This window comes from Cyclopterus lumpus, chromosome 19 (assembly GCF_009769545.1).
Source record: "Cyclopterus lumpus isolate fCycLum1 chromosome 19, fCycLum1.pri, whole genome shotgun sequence".
In the NCBI taxonomy this organism is placed as follows: domain Eukaryota; kingdom Metazoa; phylum Chordata; class Actinopteri; order Perciformes; family Cyclopteridae; genus Cyclopterus; species Cyclopterus lumpus.
Window position 1 is genome coordinate 2439730 of NC_046984.1, and position 16492 is coordinate 2456221.

The 16492-nt window shown below is 43.4% G+C and overlaps 1 protein-coding gene across 1 annotated transcript in view; it reads left to right on the forward strand.

Moving 5' to 3' along the window:
- The first annotated feature begins 3302 nt into the window (after nucleotides 1-3302).
- ryr2a (ryanodine receptor 2a (cardiac)) overlaps nucleotides 3303-16492 on the forward strand; it is a 132158-nt gene continuing 118968 nt past the window's right edge. Inside the window, exon 1 of the mRNA XM_034559471.1 lies at nucleotides 3303-3425. Coding sequence (XP_034415362.1) covers nucleotides 3378-3425 — 48 coding nt within the window. The 5' untranslated portion in view covers nucleotides 3303-3377. The remainder of the gene's footprint in view (nucleotides 3426-16492) is intronic.

Consider the following 16492-nt stretch of genomic DNA (forward strand, 5'->3'; position numbering starts at 1 on the left):
GAAGGACAAGCTAGCTACCGAGCTAACTAGCCATCTGCAACACTTTACACACTGACGTGTGTGTCACCATAACAACTAACAACTATCACCATTTTCAGTCAAATGACCAAGATCAAGTTCAGTCCGTTCTACTTCTATTCTATTTCTATGGTAAAGGTTTTGGAATTAATCGATTAATTGTTCAAAGGCTCATTAATTAAAAGTAATAAAGATTTTAGACCTATGTGTGGGTAATTGTACCAATCCTTATTGAGACAACACTCAATGAATTCAGCCTTTTACCACCCTGATACAGTAACCTAACAGATTAGTTTAGTATTTGAATCCGAGGTTCCACTGTTTTATTGTAATATTGTAATTTTGTAATTTCTGGGGTGGATTGTAAAAGCGATGCAGGGATCTGTAAAGTATGACAAATGTATTGATAAATATGAATTCTTTATTTGTTTTATCAAGCAGTATGCACGTTCTCTATCAACATCCACACATTGTTTACATTTGACCAGGTATTGTATGTATACTAAACAACCCATCTACTCAATTTAAAGTGGGTTTCTGTAAGATGCTGACCTCATTCATTTCACATGTGTCTTAAAAGCCCTGATGTGCTGCAGTGGTTGATCTCAGCCTGTATGAACCTTGGTCTTAATCAGTTTTCTCTTATACTGAAAAAAAGAGGTTGTGGATAAATCAGGGTTGCATTGCAAACCCTGTAAAATATGAACCAACTATGTTTTTCTTTTTCAATAAATCATTCTAACACAGTTTCTTGTTGTGTGATGCCTTCTGTGGTTTTGGAGGAGCTCTGTCAAGTAAAACATTCTAAATTGGGGTCATTTACCAAACAGGAAGGGCATAAAAACAGCAGTTGGTTGCATCATGGGAAGTGTAAGATTGCTTTAGGTTGACCCAACAGCTAAAGCATATTTTCCTTTGACCTTTTTATGGTTCAATCCCCCAACTTTATGGATATTTAGTAATTGATAATTCTTAGTAATAATTATACTTAATATAAATAATATGATAATACTACATGTTTTACTCACTGCTTTAAAAACAATCTTAAAACTGTTTTTACACTCCAGCTGCTATTTATTTCACATGTTGAATACCACTGTACTGATCTAAATGCTTTTGTTTTTGACGCCCACTTTTAAACTGAATCAAACTCCAAGTTCATGTCGTAGTATTTGACCTTCTGTATAAAATACCACAGATGACGCAGTTGGAAGCATCCAGTGACTTGTGTGCTCGTATTGACTATAAGTTAAATACATGTATACATGTTTATCTATAACTGCCCACTAAATATTGTATTCTACCCACTCACGAAGAGCACGTGGATCTGGGAAGTCCATTTGTTTTGGTGATCTTTGGTGGTTCATGTCCTTCAGAGTGTAGCTGTTGCCCTCTGACGTACTTCTGTACTACTGTGTGCGCTCGCTGACCTACGTTATCATTGTCTCTAACCTGTAAAAGGGTCAATTGTTTGCAATGTTAGTGCAAGCTCCCGGCTGAGCAGTCGCCATGTTGAGAGCCACGTAGAGACAATTCTCTGAATTTCGTATTGCGTACCTTCAGACTTATGTGTTGCAAAATAAATGTCCCTAAAAACAGTTGAATAAAAAAATTAAATAGATAGCTCTTGAGCTCAAGCAGTGAGGTAGCATCCATATAAGCTATATATCCCCAGGCATTTCTGAAGCTCAGGCGCAGTGGAGCTTTCTTTGTGTGCCGCGGTCTGAAATAAATCTGCTAAGGATCCGTAAGCGATGCCATACAGTGTGCTACAGTGTAAGATTGGTGCAAGGCAGGTGGACATTGTTATTCTAGCAAGTTATCATTTATATTATATTATTAATTATAAGATTTAACTAGTATATCATTTATATTTGGCCTTAACATATTTATATAGTATTTTCTTTTTTTCCTTTTTCTTTTATAATAATAATAAATTATATTGTATTGTACTTCAAATTAAGTTGGTTGAATGTAAAATAAATAAAAAGCTTTGTTGTAACTTAGTTGAACTCCTTTTGCCATGTTGCTAGCTTACCTTGTTACAGCTCACATTTATTGTAGAGTAACTGAGTTTGGCTTCAACGTACTCAATATGTTAAGGCTCATTACAAATGGTTTCATTTACTTGTAAACGTCCATGGCAGAAATTAGCTAGCGGACATAACCGACCAAAAGAGAGCAAGTGAGTAAGAGAGAGAGGGGAGAGACAGAGGGAGAGACAGAGGGAGAGACGGGGGGAGAGACAGAGGGAGAGACAGGGGGAGAGACAGAGGGAGAGACAGGGGGAGAGACAGAGGGAGAGACAGAGGGAGAGACAGGGGGAGAGACAGAGGGAGATACGGGGGGAGAGACAGGGGGAGAGACAGAGGGAGAGACAGAGGGAGATACGGGGGGAGAGACAGAGGGAGAGACAGAGGGAGAGACAGAGGGAGAGACAGGGGGAGAGACAGAGGGAGAGACAGAGGGAGAGACAGAGGGAGATACGGGGGGAGAGACAGAGGGAGAGACAGAGGGAGATACGGGGGGAGAGACAGGGGGAGAGACAGGGGGAGAGACAGAGGGAGAGACAGAGGGAGATACGGGGGGAGAGACAGAGGGAGAGACAGAGGGAGAGACAGAGGGAGAGACAGAGGGAGAGACAGAGGGAGAGACAGAGGGAGATACGGGGGGAGAGACAGGGGGAGAGACAGGGGGAGAGACAGAGGGAGAGACAGAGGGAGAGACAGGGGGAGAGACAGGGGGAGAGACAGAGGGAGAGACAGAGGGAGATACGGGGGGAGAGACAGAGGGAGAGACAGAGGGAGAGACAGGGGGAGAGACAGAGGGAGATACGGGGGGAGAGACAGAGGGAGAGACAGAGGGAGAGACAGGGGGAGAGACAGAGGGAGAGACAGAGGGAGAGACAGAGGGAGATACGGGGGGAGAGACAGGGGGAGAGACAGGGGGAGAGACAGAGGGAGAGACAGAGGGAGAGACAGGGGGAGAGACAGGGGGAGAGACAGAGGGAGAGACAGAGGGAGATACGGGGGGAGAGACAGAGGGAGAGACAGAGGGAGAGACAGGGGGAGAGACAGAGGGAGAGACAGAGGGAGAGACAGGGGGAGAGACAGAGGGAGAGACAGAGGGAGAGACAGGGGGAGAGCTGGCAAACTGCTCGCGCACACACTCACACTTGCTCACACCTGTGCGGCTCCTCCCTCGGTGAGCGCGCGCCAGCCAATGAGAGGTGGCCTCTACTGCGCGTTGGCTTTTGCCGTCTCAAAACACGCATACACCGCCACGCGCGCGCACACCCCAGCCAGCCCGTAGTCCACACGCAGATACAGCCACGAGCGTCTCCGCGTGAACAGCTAACCATGGCCGAGGGAGGAGAAGGCGAGGATGAAATCCAGTTCCTGAGAACTGTAAGTCGTTGCAATGTTGCTCCGAGGGGCCGGCTCGGTGTTACTGCGTCTTTCTGCTCGGCTGTGTGTGTGTGTGTGTGTGTGTGTGCGTGTGTGTGCACGCGCGCGCGCGCGTGTGTGGTTTGGGCAGGGAGTTTACCGCATTAAGGATGACAGCTCCTGGAGGTACGAGTGATTGGTCAGTGAGCCCGCATCATGCTGACAGAGGAGCGGTGTGAACTCACTGACATGGCCGAGCGGGAGCAAGACACGGAGGAGAAGGTGTTTTTGGGGTTGTCGTCGCTGTCTTTATTGCCTCGGAGAGGAGTTGAGCCGCATGCGGGCTGTGTGTAGGATGGATGCGGGCTGTGTGTAGCCGCATGCGGGCTGTGTGTTGGGTGGATGCGGGCTGTGTGTTGGGTGGATGCGGGCTGTGTGTAGGATGGATGCGGGCTGTGTGTAGCCGCATGCGGGCTGTGTGTTGGGTGGATGCGGGCTGTGTGTTGGGTGGATGCGGGCTGTGTGTTGGGTGGATGCGGGCTGTGTGTTGGGTGGATGCGGGCTGTGTGTTGGGTGGATGCGGGCTGTGTGTTGGGTGGATGCGGGCTGTGTGTTGGGTGGATGCGGGCTGTGTGTTGGGTGGATGCGGGCTGTGTGTTGGGTGGATGCGGGCTGTGTGTTGGGTGGATGCGGGCTGTGTGTTGGGTGGATGCGGGGCGCAGTGCGGTGCAGACTGGCAGCGGGAAGTCTGCTGCTGCTGCATCTGCTTCACTTCACTCCAATTAGCTTCTACGCGGAGGCAATGCCACAGCACCCTGCGTGCGTGCGCGCGCGCGCCCGTGTGTGTGCATATGTAATGATTCTCTTATAATGAAATAAAAGCTTGTATTGGACATGGGACAAACATGTATTCACTGCACCTGGGTATTTAGTTTTTCTTCTTAAAATAATACATCTTAATTATTCATTGGAATGAAAGCCTAATCAATAGCCTTTTTTTCCTGTCAGGCCTGAGATGGTTCCAATGTTGCCAGTGCAGTTTCCATCGTCAGTATCATGACAAATAAACAAAGGTTGCTGCAATGATTTTCAGATGCTTCATCCTTTTCAAACTAATTCCACATGTTGGAAAGAGCGGCGCCCCACGGATGCTTTAACATACCTCCAGACTGCACCGTTATTTCTCACATTCATAACTGTGTAATGTGAGAGGAGTCACTCGGAGTGACGAACCCACAGAGAACCATGACCCGCTCTGCAGTGCCTCTCCGCTCCAGAGTCTTTCAGGTCATTGTTTTGGTTCAGGTTCACTGAGCTCATCAACCTGGTTTCTGGCAATGACAGGCTGGTGTTTTTAGTGAAAAGGCTCCATTGAACCCACTGTACAACCTGGCCAGTGCCCAATGGCAGCAGCAGGTAGACTTACTGGTGAACATCGTGGACCATTAGGCAGCTGAGTGAACATTATACTTGCATTCATCAAGTGGACACAAGCACAACTCCTTACGAATAATAATGTTGCCATTATTTTCTAATACTCATGCGTAAATATGTCGAATGTGAGGGCCCTCCCCCCCACACACACACACACACCCCACACACACAAAAAAGATCTGATTTAAAGCATCTTTCAGTTAGGGCTATGTATTGGCAATCACTTTACAATACGTATCGCGATACACGTGTCACAATACGATATATTCCGAATACAATTGCAATTAATATTTGTTTACAATAAATTTCATCAAAACTACTTCAGAAGGTATTTGGTGTATTGCACATAGTCACTCAGCAGAGAACATGCTGAAGTGAAAAGCACTTGCCATTCAAATGAAATGAAAATAAAGTGCATATTGTATTCTTATTGTGTCACTGAACCATTTTTTACCAACATGGTCTTGCCACAACTTCAATTAAAAATAAAATACATACTGTATTCTTATTGTGTCACTGTCCACTTTTAATTTACATGTAGACGCCATAAACATATGAAATAAAGTGCATTAAGTAAAGTTGTCTGTCACTATGGCTGGGTCCTTCCAATCTATGTCCCATTCCTCCAGGTCTGGTTTTCAGTAACTCTGCGATGCTACTGCCTGTACGGCTCTCGTGTTGTGGCGTGATGGTAGCATTTGACTCGGCGGTCTAGTCGTCTAACATCCCACGTCGGGGCTACTCTCTCTGTAGCGACGTTTTAACACGTTGTGTCACCTTGTTGTAAATCATGGGCACCACACTGGTCCATCATCAGGATCACATAGCGCCGCTCTACAGCATACGGCCGCTTGCTTGTGAGACGCCATGTTGTGATTTTGGCCGGATCATGTGACAATCTGGGAGGTCACCGGCCTCCGCTTAGAAAGCAATAGGCAGCAACATCCAGCGTTACAGGAGTGGAGGGGAGGCTGTTTGACCCACACAGGGATTCCAGCCAACAGGATTGTTTTTCATCAATGTATTGATGGTAGTCGCGAATGTATTGATCCACTATCGTTTAAAAATAATAATTGCGCAACAGTAAGTGAGTATAGCCCTACTATACATGTGCCTCCACACGGCTCTCAACATGGCGATGGCTGAGGTAGCAGCTAGCAGTACAAATGTCGGCACCAGTGCTAAAAGAGCTAACCGTGTTTACCTCTGTATATATACAATACAGAGCAGAGGCCATTAGCAGAGGCCATTTGTGGGGCAGTGGCTAGCTAACTATTTGCCCTCAGATATGTCTTCACATCGCAAATAGTTATTTGCTGCTATATTAATAAGGATGCACTCATCCACTTATTTCAGATACTGATATGATACCTGGGCTCTGGGTATGGGTTGATACCGAGTGCCGATCTGAAGTGCATGTGCATGTGTAAGGCCTGACTTAAACACGTCTTTCTTAACTTTGTAAAATAAAATGTAATAAATATAATACATATATGTAATTGTAAGATAGATTCTCTATATGTTAATGCTCTGAATTTAGCACATTTAAAAAATAACTCCCTAATTGGGTCCAGATGTCTCATTTGTTACTCTTAGGTGCTTCCAGCCTCTTACATGTGTATATTTTCTGCTCTTCTATGATAGTAAACTGAATACTGTTGTGGATATATAGTTTGGTTACATCAGAATTCCTCTCAGCCTCCCTCTGGACATGTCTGACTGGAAGAGGCGTACCCAGAACAGACTGGAGGGTTTCAATATCTAGCCTTAGAGCTTCTTGGCTTCCCCCCTAGTTATTGTGGCCTTGGAACAGGATGTTTGGTCTGCTGCCTTCAGGACCCAGACTCAGATAAACAGAAGAACATTTTGAGAAAAATATCCCGATTCTTATACATGACTTTGAGGTGAGGACAGAACTACTGTTGTGTTGCTTTGTGGTTACTGCTCAACAGGCCACCTGTCGTACTTTCAGCAAGTTGCAGCCTCATGTTGTAGTACACGTATAACATTAGTAACAAATGCATTAGGTCTGTAGTGATGCAGTATTGACTCATCAGCCAGTGGATCTAACGAAATGCGTAATGGCCTGTGCTCTAACAGCCAGTTAACACCTATTACCCTCACTGACATTTCGGGGTCACATTAAGAAAGCAATCATTAGACCCAGCAATGATTATGTGTTTTGGTCCAAAGCGGCACAACAACATTCAATAGTGCATGAAATTGAGTTAAATAGATATGCCTTCACAATCAATAACTCCAAAATGGGTGATATTGATGTCCACCTGGGGTTGGTAATTATTTAACTATTTACAGTGATCCAAATCTGCAATAACTCACCGGGCTGTATATTTTTTAAAGATATTTCTCAGTTGCATTGTTGCTGACAGTATTTTCTTTATAGTTAGTTCATCTTCATTTTGTGTTGTAAAATAGTAAAAGCTGGACATGGCCAAAGGTATGATAAGGTATCATTTTTTTATTTGTCAGAAATTTGACAACGATTTTCTTTTCATATCAGTCAATATCAACATTTATCACAATCATAGACCGTATATAAGAATTAGTCATCGTGACGTCGCCCATTGGTTCGTCGATTTTGTCGTCGCCATCTTGGAATCCGACTGTTGCCACGTTGTTTGTTTTGCAACCTTACCGTACCATATTTACCATAACACAATACACGGCGCTGGGAGCGGCAGTGACCTGTCAATCACAGTAAGCCCGCCCTAAAGCATACCCTGCTTTATGGTCTGACCATAATTTACTGAATGAACATCATGCTGTATTTGAGAAGAGTTGAAAATAGAGATTGAGACCATAAACACAATGTTTACTGAGGGAATAAATCAAGAGAAGTAGAGTCATTTTCTATAGACTTCTATACAACCAGACTTCTTTTTGCAAACGGGGGAGTCGCCCCCTGGTGGCCAGTAAAGAGAAGGCAAGTTTTAAGACACTTCTGCATTGGCTTCACTTGGCAGAACCGGAGGTTGCCGCCTTATCACAATATAACTAATTCACTTTCTGCTGATCTTTAAGTCTCGTGTAGCCTAAAATCCCCCAATAAAAGATTCAGAACACAAAACGGATAGTAATGTTACCATTTGATGCAGCGGGGACGGGGTAGTGTATTTCCTCAGTGTGGGGTTTGTTGGTAGAAGTGATGGTAGGGGAGGGGCAGCGCTCACAGGACGGGGAGAGTGTGAGGGCCACTTCTCAGGCACTGAAGCCAGGGAACGGCAGCGGAGCACTGCGCTTCATTTAATACTTCATTAGGCGCAAGTGACTAACGTTCAGACGTGCACTGCGTCTTCCTCAGAATCAAATGGTATTGGCAGAGACGTAGCAACTCTCATTCCACAAGACGGCCCAATACAGTGTGGCAGCGCAGAGAGGAACACTGTTATTAAGATCGCCCTCATCACTGAAACAGACACAAAGCAAACTCATTCATCAGTGTCACGTGCCAGAGGTACAGGCTTTACGGGACAATCACTTTCAGAAGGTTCCTGTTTCAGATGTTTCAGTCTTTCTCTGTCAATTGGTACGTAAGAGAGTTTGGAGTTGGAAAAAGTCCAGAGTCCGTTTGTGTTCCATTGTTTAGTGGTTGTGGGATTGAGTAGTTTTGATGCTGACTCCATGTCACCGGCTCTGCCATTGATCTATATGCTGTAGCTGTAAAACTATAGCTTCAATGCTGTCCTCTCCACCTGTTTGAAAATGCCTCATGATTGGTCTGTCAATATCAGTCTGACTGCACATTAACTCCTCTAAAGTCCGGTACATTGCTGCACTTGCTGTTGATCATGTCATGTCCACTCAAATATTAATGCACTGCAGGTATACTGCAACATTGTCTTATTCTATTGCTCTATATCATTTATATTTTTAGAATTGAATACAGTACTGACTCTTTAGTGATAATCAGTATTTTATGTGGTACATGAGAAACCCATGCAGCCTATTATTTTAATTAGCCTGACCGTCTCGCTACATCCTCGGTGGCTTTGCCAATAACCGCCAGTCTCCTGCCGATAATGTTGAACTCCGCTGCGTTTGTGTCCCTTTGGAGACGAACGTGTGTTTTTATATTAAAAATGGCTGTGTCTCTAATAGCAATTGTACGTCTACATCCAGGCTTTTTGTGTTCCTCTTCTTACTCCTGCCTCCTCTCCTCTCCTGCTGCTCCATCCCTACCTTCCACCCCCTCCCCCTCTAATCCTTCAGCACTCCCTGCTAAGTGCACTTTGAATGCAGATCAATACATGGTTACTGGTGCCTGCTGATGTCTCAGCACAAAGCAAACAGCATGGCCGCCGCCGCGTGTGTCTGTGTTCATTTAATCTGTGTGACAGAGAAATGTCTGTCTGGACCGAGCGGAGCATTCCAACAGGAGAGCCGCTGCAGGTCCATTAAATCATCAAATCACTTGTAATGATCAGCTGAGTTTTAACATGTTTGAATAAACGCCGACTTCTTCAGGGAACAGTTGTGGTTCGGACTAGAAGAAGAACTCGTAGTTGTGGTTGGTGGGAAGCAGGAAGTTAACAGGGGTCTCCCACGTTAAAGTCGACCCCTCCGTCCACCCTGACCTCCTCTCAGCTGAGACACTGCCGCCGAAAACATCCAAAACGTTTGTCTATTTGCGCCCAATAGATGTCTCCTAAACTCACCAAGAAATTAGCATTAGACTGTGACTTGAAGCTACTTCCTCCTTTGCTCCTGACTGCAAGTGTCATAACATGCTGTAGTCCAGCCAACAGGATGTTTGAGGTGTGATAATTGATATTTAGCCAATAGTCATTTTTAACAAACATATTCACATAACCTTGATACAGATAGGAGAGTGTGGTATTTGCAGCTATCGGAGCAGGTCAGAGTGGCACAGAGATATGTGAGGCTGAGGAACGGCTCAGAGAGTTCGCAGCCACCAGAGCTTGTTTGTTAGAAGAAAAGTTACTGTACCCATTCTGCCACTTCAGCACTGTCCTAAATTCATCAAGGGAGCTTGGTTCCCCATCTAAGGACATGCTGCCCGGCCTGTGGAGCAAAAACAAGTTTTTATTAATGCACACTTCTGACCCAGTAGAGGAATAGTATGAAATCAACTATTGTTTGAAGAATTGAGGGGAGCGAGATAAAAGCAGTACAGGCTGAGGAGAGGAGAACCTGAAACATGGAAAATAGAGGAGATCCATTTAACTGTGCTCGTATTACCAGTTAGTGTGTGTCAGTGGAGTGTGAGCACCAGTGAAACCTTCTCTATACTACAATACAAAGGTAAGTTGGATTTGTCAGAAATAAAACTACACATCATTTGTAGTGAAAATATAAACAATCTACTGTGCAGTACATAATAACAGTGCCCCATATGTGACTAAGACATGAGGTTTTCTTTCTTTTTCTGAAGCGAGTGGTAAAATATATATGAAAAAGGTTCTGTTTTTTTAAATCCCAGCACATGCTTACAAGCCTGATTTTCACTATTAAACAGACGGACATAGACTCAATCAGCTTTTTGCATATTAACACATCAGACAAGTTCAAGTGTCTTAAAATGTGCATTCTCTCAACTGACCACCAGGGGGCGACTCCTCTGGTTGTATAGAAGTCTATGCTTCATGTGTTAAAGCTGCATTCTCTCTACTGACCACCAGGGGGCGACTCCTCTGGTTGTCTTTATTCATAACCTCAGTAAACATTGTAAACATGAGTTTATGGTCCCAATAGTATGTTGTAGGGCGGGCTTACTGTGATTGACAGGTTGCTGCCGCTACTACAATGACTACGTCCACTTCTTATCTGAGTCAATAAAAAGAAAGGGAATGAGGTTTTCCAACCACAGCAGAGCAGTTGTCCTTTACCGATAATCTCAGCTGTGCAGAAAAGTAATGTTTACATATACAGTATGACAAAATAAAAACATTTACAAGTGCCGTTGGCTTAACACATAAATAATGAGGGATTTATTGTTCAAATTGGCGTTTTACTACATTTATTTCACACTTAAATTTCCTTTACTTTAGAAAGAGGACGGTGGTTCTATCAGGCTTTTTGAACAACACTGCAGTGTTTACTGAAATGCTCCTTTAAAGAAAATCAGAACATAGTACAGAGACCCTGTGCAGAAGTGGTCCTGGGTGATGGGGGTGGAAAAAGCAATAGTCCTCCATCAGCTGTCCGTGCAGCTCATGCACGCAAAGAAACTGATGAGGCTGTTTTCTCTCTATGAAAGTTTAATGACTTCCCTCCTAGCTTCATAAATGTTATGTCCGCTCTCCGAGCCACACAAGTCCCTTACCATCTATGAGCCACAACACTCACACACACACACACACACACACACACACACAGTGTGTGATCAGGCCTGACAGGGTGCAGTGCACCAGCCTTTTGGCTTTCAGCTGGATCATACCATATGAGGAGGCTCAAATCAATGTCCTCCAATGGACTTGAGTACGGTGGCCGACGAGGACGAATGCACTAAATCAGCCCAAAACGTCTCGATTAGAAGAAATGTGCCGCGGCTTCCGAAACAATGGCAAATAAAAAAAAAACTGAGGAAAATCCCCCAAAAATAGAACGACAACAAAAGCATGAACAGCAAATAGGCTGCAAATACAGAAAGAGGCCAAGTCAAAAACACACAAACCCCGAAAAACAAGTGCAACAGAAAAAGCGCTGCATATCCGGTCCATATGACGGAAGTTGACGGAAGGCCTGCAGGGGATCCACTGAGTGGAACAGCTTGTTCTTCAACCGCAGAGAGACTAGACTTAGAGTGTGCTTGTTCTTGAAGCAGGAAGAAAAGTGGTGGCAACCTCCAGTTCTGCTGAGTGAAACCAATGCAGAAGTGTATTATCTCTACTGACCAGCAGGGGATCACACCTCCGGTTGCAAAAGAAGTCCAATAGTATGGAAGTCTATTAAGTCTAGTAAATGATGGTCCAGTTTAGATTCAACCATAAAGCAAAGTATGCTTTGGGGCAGCCAATGATTGGTGGTTACCATATTTGGAATGCGGAGGAGTAGTCCAATATGGTAACCTCCGATCATTAGCTGCAAAAAACCCAACGTGGTTCGGCCGTAATCCAAGATGTGGACTTTGAGATCGCCGAACTGGAAGCTTCATAACGACAGTCCGCAAACCAACGGGTGACGTCACGATGACTACATCCACTTCCTGTATACAGGCTATGGAGACGACACAAAACAAGCCTGTGTTCTTTTTTACATTTGTCCTTAGTCTTTTACAATGTTCTAAAAGAGCAAAAGAATTACGTAGCTAGCGTCAGCTCTTTACATAATAATTAAAAAGACTCAAGGCCAAACGTAAAAAAAGAATAAGAAAAAGAACCTGGAGAACGTGACTGCATTTGCAGCGTTTTTTCTGCAACGCTTTAATTCACACGACTGATCAGCTGTTTCTACTGTCTTCCTAGATATATATTTATATTGTCTTTGTCGCCAGACAACATGAAACATGGCCAATACCAGCTGCCATAGAAGAACAATTCAAACTTGACCACTTTAAACTACTTCCTGATCTCCTCTCTCCATTTTTCTACCACACATGGCTTTGATGGCCAAGGTACGCAACCTCTGCTTCTTCTTCTACTCTTATTACTGGTGGATTACAGCCATGTGTAGCCTAGAGCGCCAATGCTGATGCTTTGATGCTCTGATGCTCTGATGCTTTGTTGCTTTGTGTTGCCAAAACCAAACCAGTTGCTGGAAATGTGCCTAATTAGCTTTCTTTTTTGCGACATTTCAAAATCGATCTTAAAATTAGCTTGACAATTGAATGGAAACAGTTTCACTTCATTGGATATTCATTTATTCATGCATGCAGTTGGCATGCATGAATAAATGAATATATATATTTTTGACCTTCACACCACAAGGGGAAAAGTTGTGACAGAGCGATCTGACCTGAGTCACTTTCACTTAAAATGGGCTCTTTCAGCATCTTTCATGGTTTAGTTGAGGGCTGCAACGAATGATAATATTTCACCATCATTCTTAATTAATCAGTCAATTAGTTGGTAATCTGTGCAATGTGTACGTGTTGACACATGGCATTAACAACGGACCGACTGTCAGACACTTTCTCAAATGTTTCCCTTTCTCACAATTCAGACTTTTGCCATGTTCTGGCTGTCTGACAATTAAATGATGTTTGTGCATGTTTCTTGTGTCTGCGTGTGGTTTAAAAAAAGAAAGAAGCTGAGACTTTCCACACAAACTGTTTGATGTCAGCTGTCTGTTATGAAGGCTTTTCATAAAGGCAGCAAATATAAAAAAAGCTCTGAAAAGCATGAAATAACTTCTTTGGCTATTTCTGGTCATGCACAGACAGTTTCATATTGTAGTTGCCTGTCTTGAAATGTATCTCATATCACAGAATCAGTGATGCAGCGACGCGTTGAGAGAGTACTAAGAGGTCAGCTTATTGAAGAACAGCCTTTTATATTGCAGTTAGTTATTGGCTGGTTGTTGCCATAGTGGACGTAGTCATCGTAACGTCACCAATAGGTTTGTTAATGTGAAGCCACCAGTTTGTCAATTTCCCGGTCGCCATCTTGGATTATGGCCGTCGCCATGTTGTTTTTGCAACCAATGAATAGAAGTTAACATGAACATCATGCTGTATTGAAGAATACTTGAAACGAGAGATTGAGAATATAAACTCATGTTTTACTGAGGGAATAAATCAAGACAGAAGTAGAGTCACTTTGTCATAGGCTTCTATAGACTACTACTAGAGTAGTCGCCCCCTGCTGGTCCGTAGAGAGAATGCAGCTTTAAGACACTTCCACATTGGCTTCACTCAGCAGAACCGGAGGTTGCCGCCTGGTTGTTGCTGGCTAGGATGCTGTAGTTGTGTTTGAAGCATGCAAGCAACATGTTAACCACCAGAGTGGTTGACTGCTCTTCTTTGAGGTCTGGTCCGGCTATACATTGTATGCCACTGCTGAATAATTAAAAAGGAGCGGTGAGACTGATTGGTGGATTCATAATTAATGTCGGACAACTTATTGGTCAGTGCGCTGCTGTGATTTCGAGCCAGCGTGTGTATGTCTGTGTGTGTGTGTCTTTGTGTGTCTGTGGTTGTTACTGTACGTGCATGCTGCCAGGTGAACAGCCTTTCGTGTCGTACAGCAGAGCTCACACTGTGTATTACTTAGTTTAAATGTAAGCATAGTTTCACATGTGTGATGTGATTGTGACACCCTAGACTCATTCAGGTGTCTTTATGCACATCTTTAAGTATTGCTTTGGAAAAGCGCCAATTGCGCCTTTACCCAATAGGTTTTGATGTCGCCAACATTTAACTTGCTGTTTATGCAGTCGGTGGATATATATTTATGTTTTCTTTGTCTCCTAACAACATGAAACAATCCTCGCTGCGACGAAAGAAAAAAAAAAAAAAGTTCTTCAATTAGTCCTGAAGACCTCGCTCCATTTTTCTACTGGAGACTAGAACAGTGATTCTCAACTGGTGGGTCACGACTCAAAAGCGTGTTTTTCTCTGGGCCAAAGAAACAAAAATCCTGTGCTTTTATTTTGAAAGGGATTTTTAATGCAGCGGAATGCCATCTATTTACACTCCTTAATGCTGCATTCATAAAAAGTGAAGCACATTTTCACATCGCTGCATTGATGTAATCTACTCAATCTACTCTAAAATGTGCAGCCCCATAACTCCATTATTACCGTATTTTCCGCACTATAGGGCACACTGGATTATAAGGCGCACTGTCAATGAATGGTCTATTTTCGATCTTTTTTCATATATAAAGCGCATATATAAAGCGCACCTCAGTCAAACTTTATTAAACGTGTTCACAATAACTCTCAACATTGTTCAAACGTTAATGAGCGTATTCACAATAACTCCCAACCTTGTTCAGTTGTAACACGTAAAAAATCAAACGTTAGCGTAACTCTGTGTGGTCTTCTTTACTTGGCGCAGGTCATCTTCTTGCTTCCTCCACTTCCGTACCATTGATTCATTAATGTTGAATTCTCTCTCAGCTGCTCTATTCCCATGTTCTACTGCGTGACTGATAGCCTTGAGTTTGAAGTCTGCGTCGTAAGCTAGCCAATCAGCGTTGAGATGCTCCGCCCGTTGGGCTGCTGCTGCTCTGGTAGCGCTGGAAGCGGAAGCTGTCGAGGCGGAGTCGGTGAAACTCCCCGAGCCGTGTGAGCCTACGGGTGATGTTATGAACCCAGACACGAGGGCGTTAGATGTTCCAACGTTTATGGGACGTGCACAAAAAGTATAAAGCAGAACTACTGGTTATTTCGACCGTGGTGGATGGAGGAAATTATAACTGTTTTTATGGAGATAAGCCACAGAGATAAGCCACGCCCCCTTTTCGCAACTGGTTGCGGTGCGGCTTTGTAGTTTACCAAAGTCGTACTAAAACATTTTGACAGAGCGCCGTGTACCACACAAAATCGCTTCGAGGTCATTAAGCACAACCAGAATTAATTCATAAAAAAGGCGCTCCGGATTATAAGGCGCACTGTCGTTTTTTGAGAAAATTAAAGGCTTTTAAGTGCGCCTTATAGTGCGGAAAATACCTCAGGTTGAAGTGAGTGCTGCTTCATGTTCTTCAAAGCACAATGTTAAGCAGTTAATCAGAAGAAAAGTTAATTTTGTATACTTGAATCTTTTTGAATTGTTTAATTTATTTTGAGTTTGTGGATAAAAACTGCTCCTCAAGACACTGAATGTAAAGTAACATAATTTTAGTCTTTTTTTTATTATTTCATGTTTGTGCATGAAAGCACTGTTGAGTCTGAAGTTACTGAATTGTTATGTATGTTGTATTACATCGTGTCCTTAAGATGCACTTTTTGGTTTTTAAATGACTGTAAAAGGGAATATTTCTAACTGGGTTTTTTTCATGCATACTGTGATATTCGGTACTCTCAGGTACTGCACCATCTTTTCATTAAATCAATTTGAGAAGTCATTCAGGGGTGATGTTGGGTCCCGTAGCCAGACCGGTTGAGAACCACTGGACCTGTTTTTGTTTTCCTCTTCTTACAGCACCAACTTCTCGCTTAAAGATTGCTTGACAATTGAATGGAAACACGGCAAATGACGCAAGTTGCTTTTCAGATTTTAAATGGAAAACAGAAAAATATTTTTTTTTTATTTTTGGTTGATTGAAAAGGAATCAATTGGTGTACCTTTAACAGGTACATCCACCTTTATTCCTGACCAATTGCATAAATGTGTGGAATAGCACTTGATTCTTCAGTACCCATAATCCTCTTCTTATGTCTTCAGAGAGAGTCAAAGTAGAATTGTCACTAAAGTGTGTTTTTGAATATTTGATCAGCAATGCCCAGGCTGTGACACTAGTTTGACAGGTTCCTCCTCACCAGTGGTCGACAGAGTGAGATACTCCTCTTCTCTGATTGGTTGTTGTCCTTTGGTTCCGGTGGAATCTTACAAATGCCATCAGGAGCACTAAAAGGAGGCGGAGGACATCTGTCCGTCTCGTGCACCACTGTCAGGATGTAGTAACAGTTTGACTAAATATGACCAAAATCATTTTTAATAAATTCAATCAACTGTAGCTTTAAATACATCCAGCCTACTTACTGCTGCATTTATTTTAATGCATGCAAAT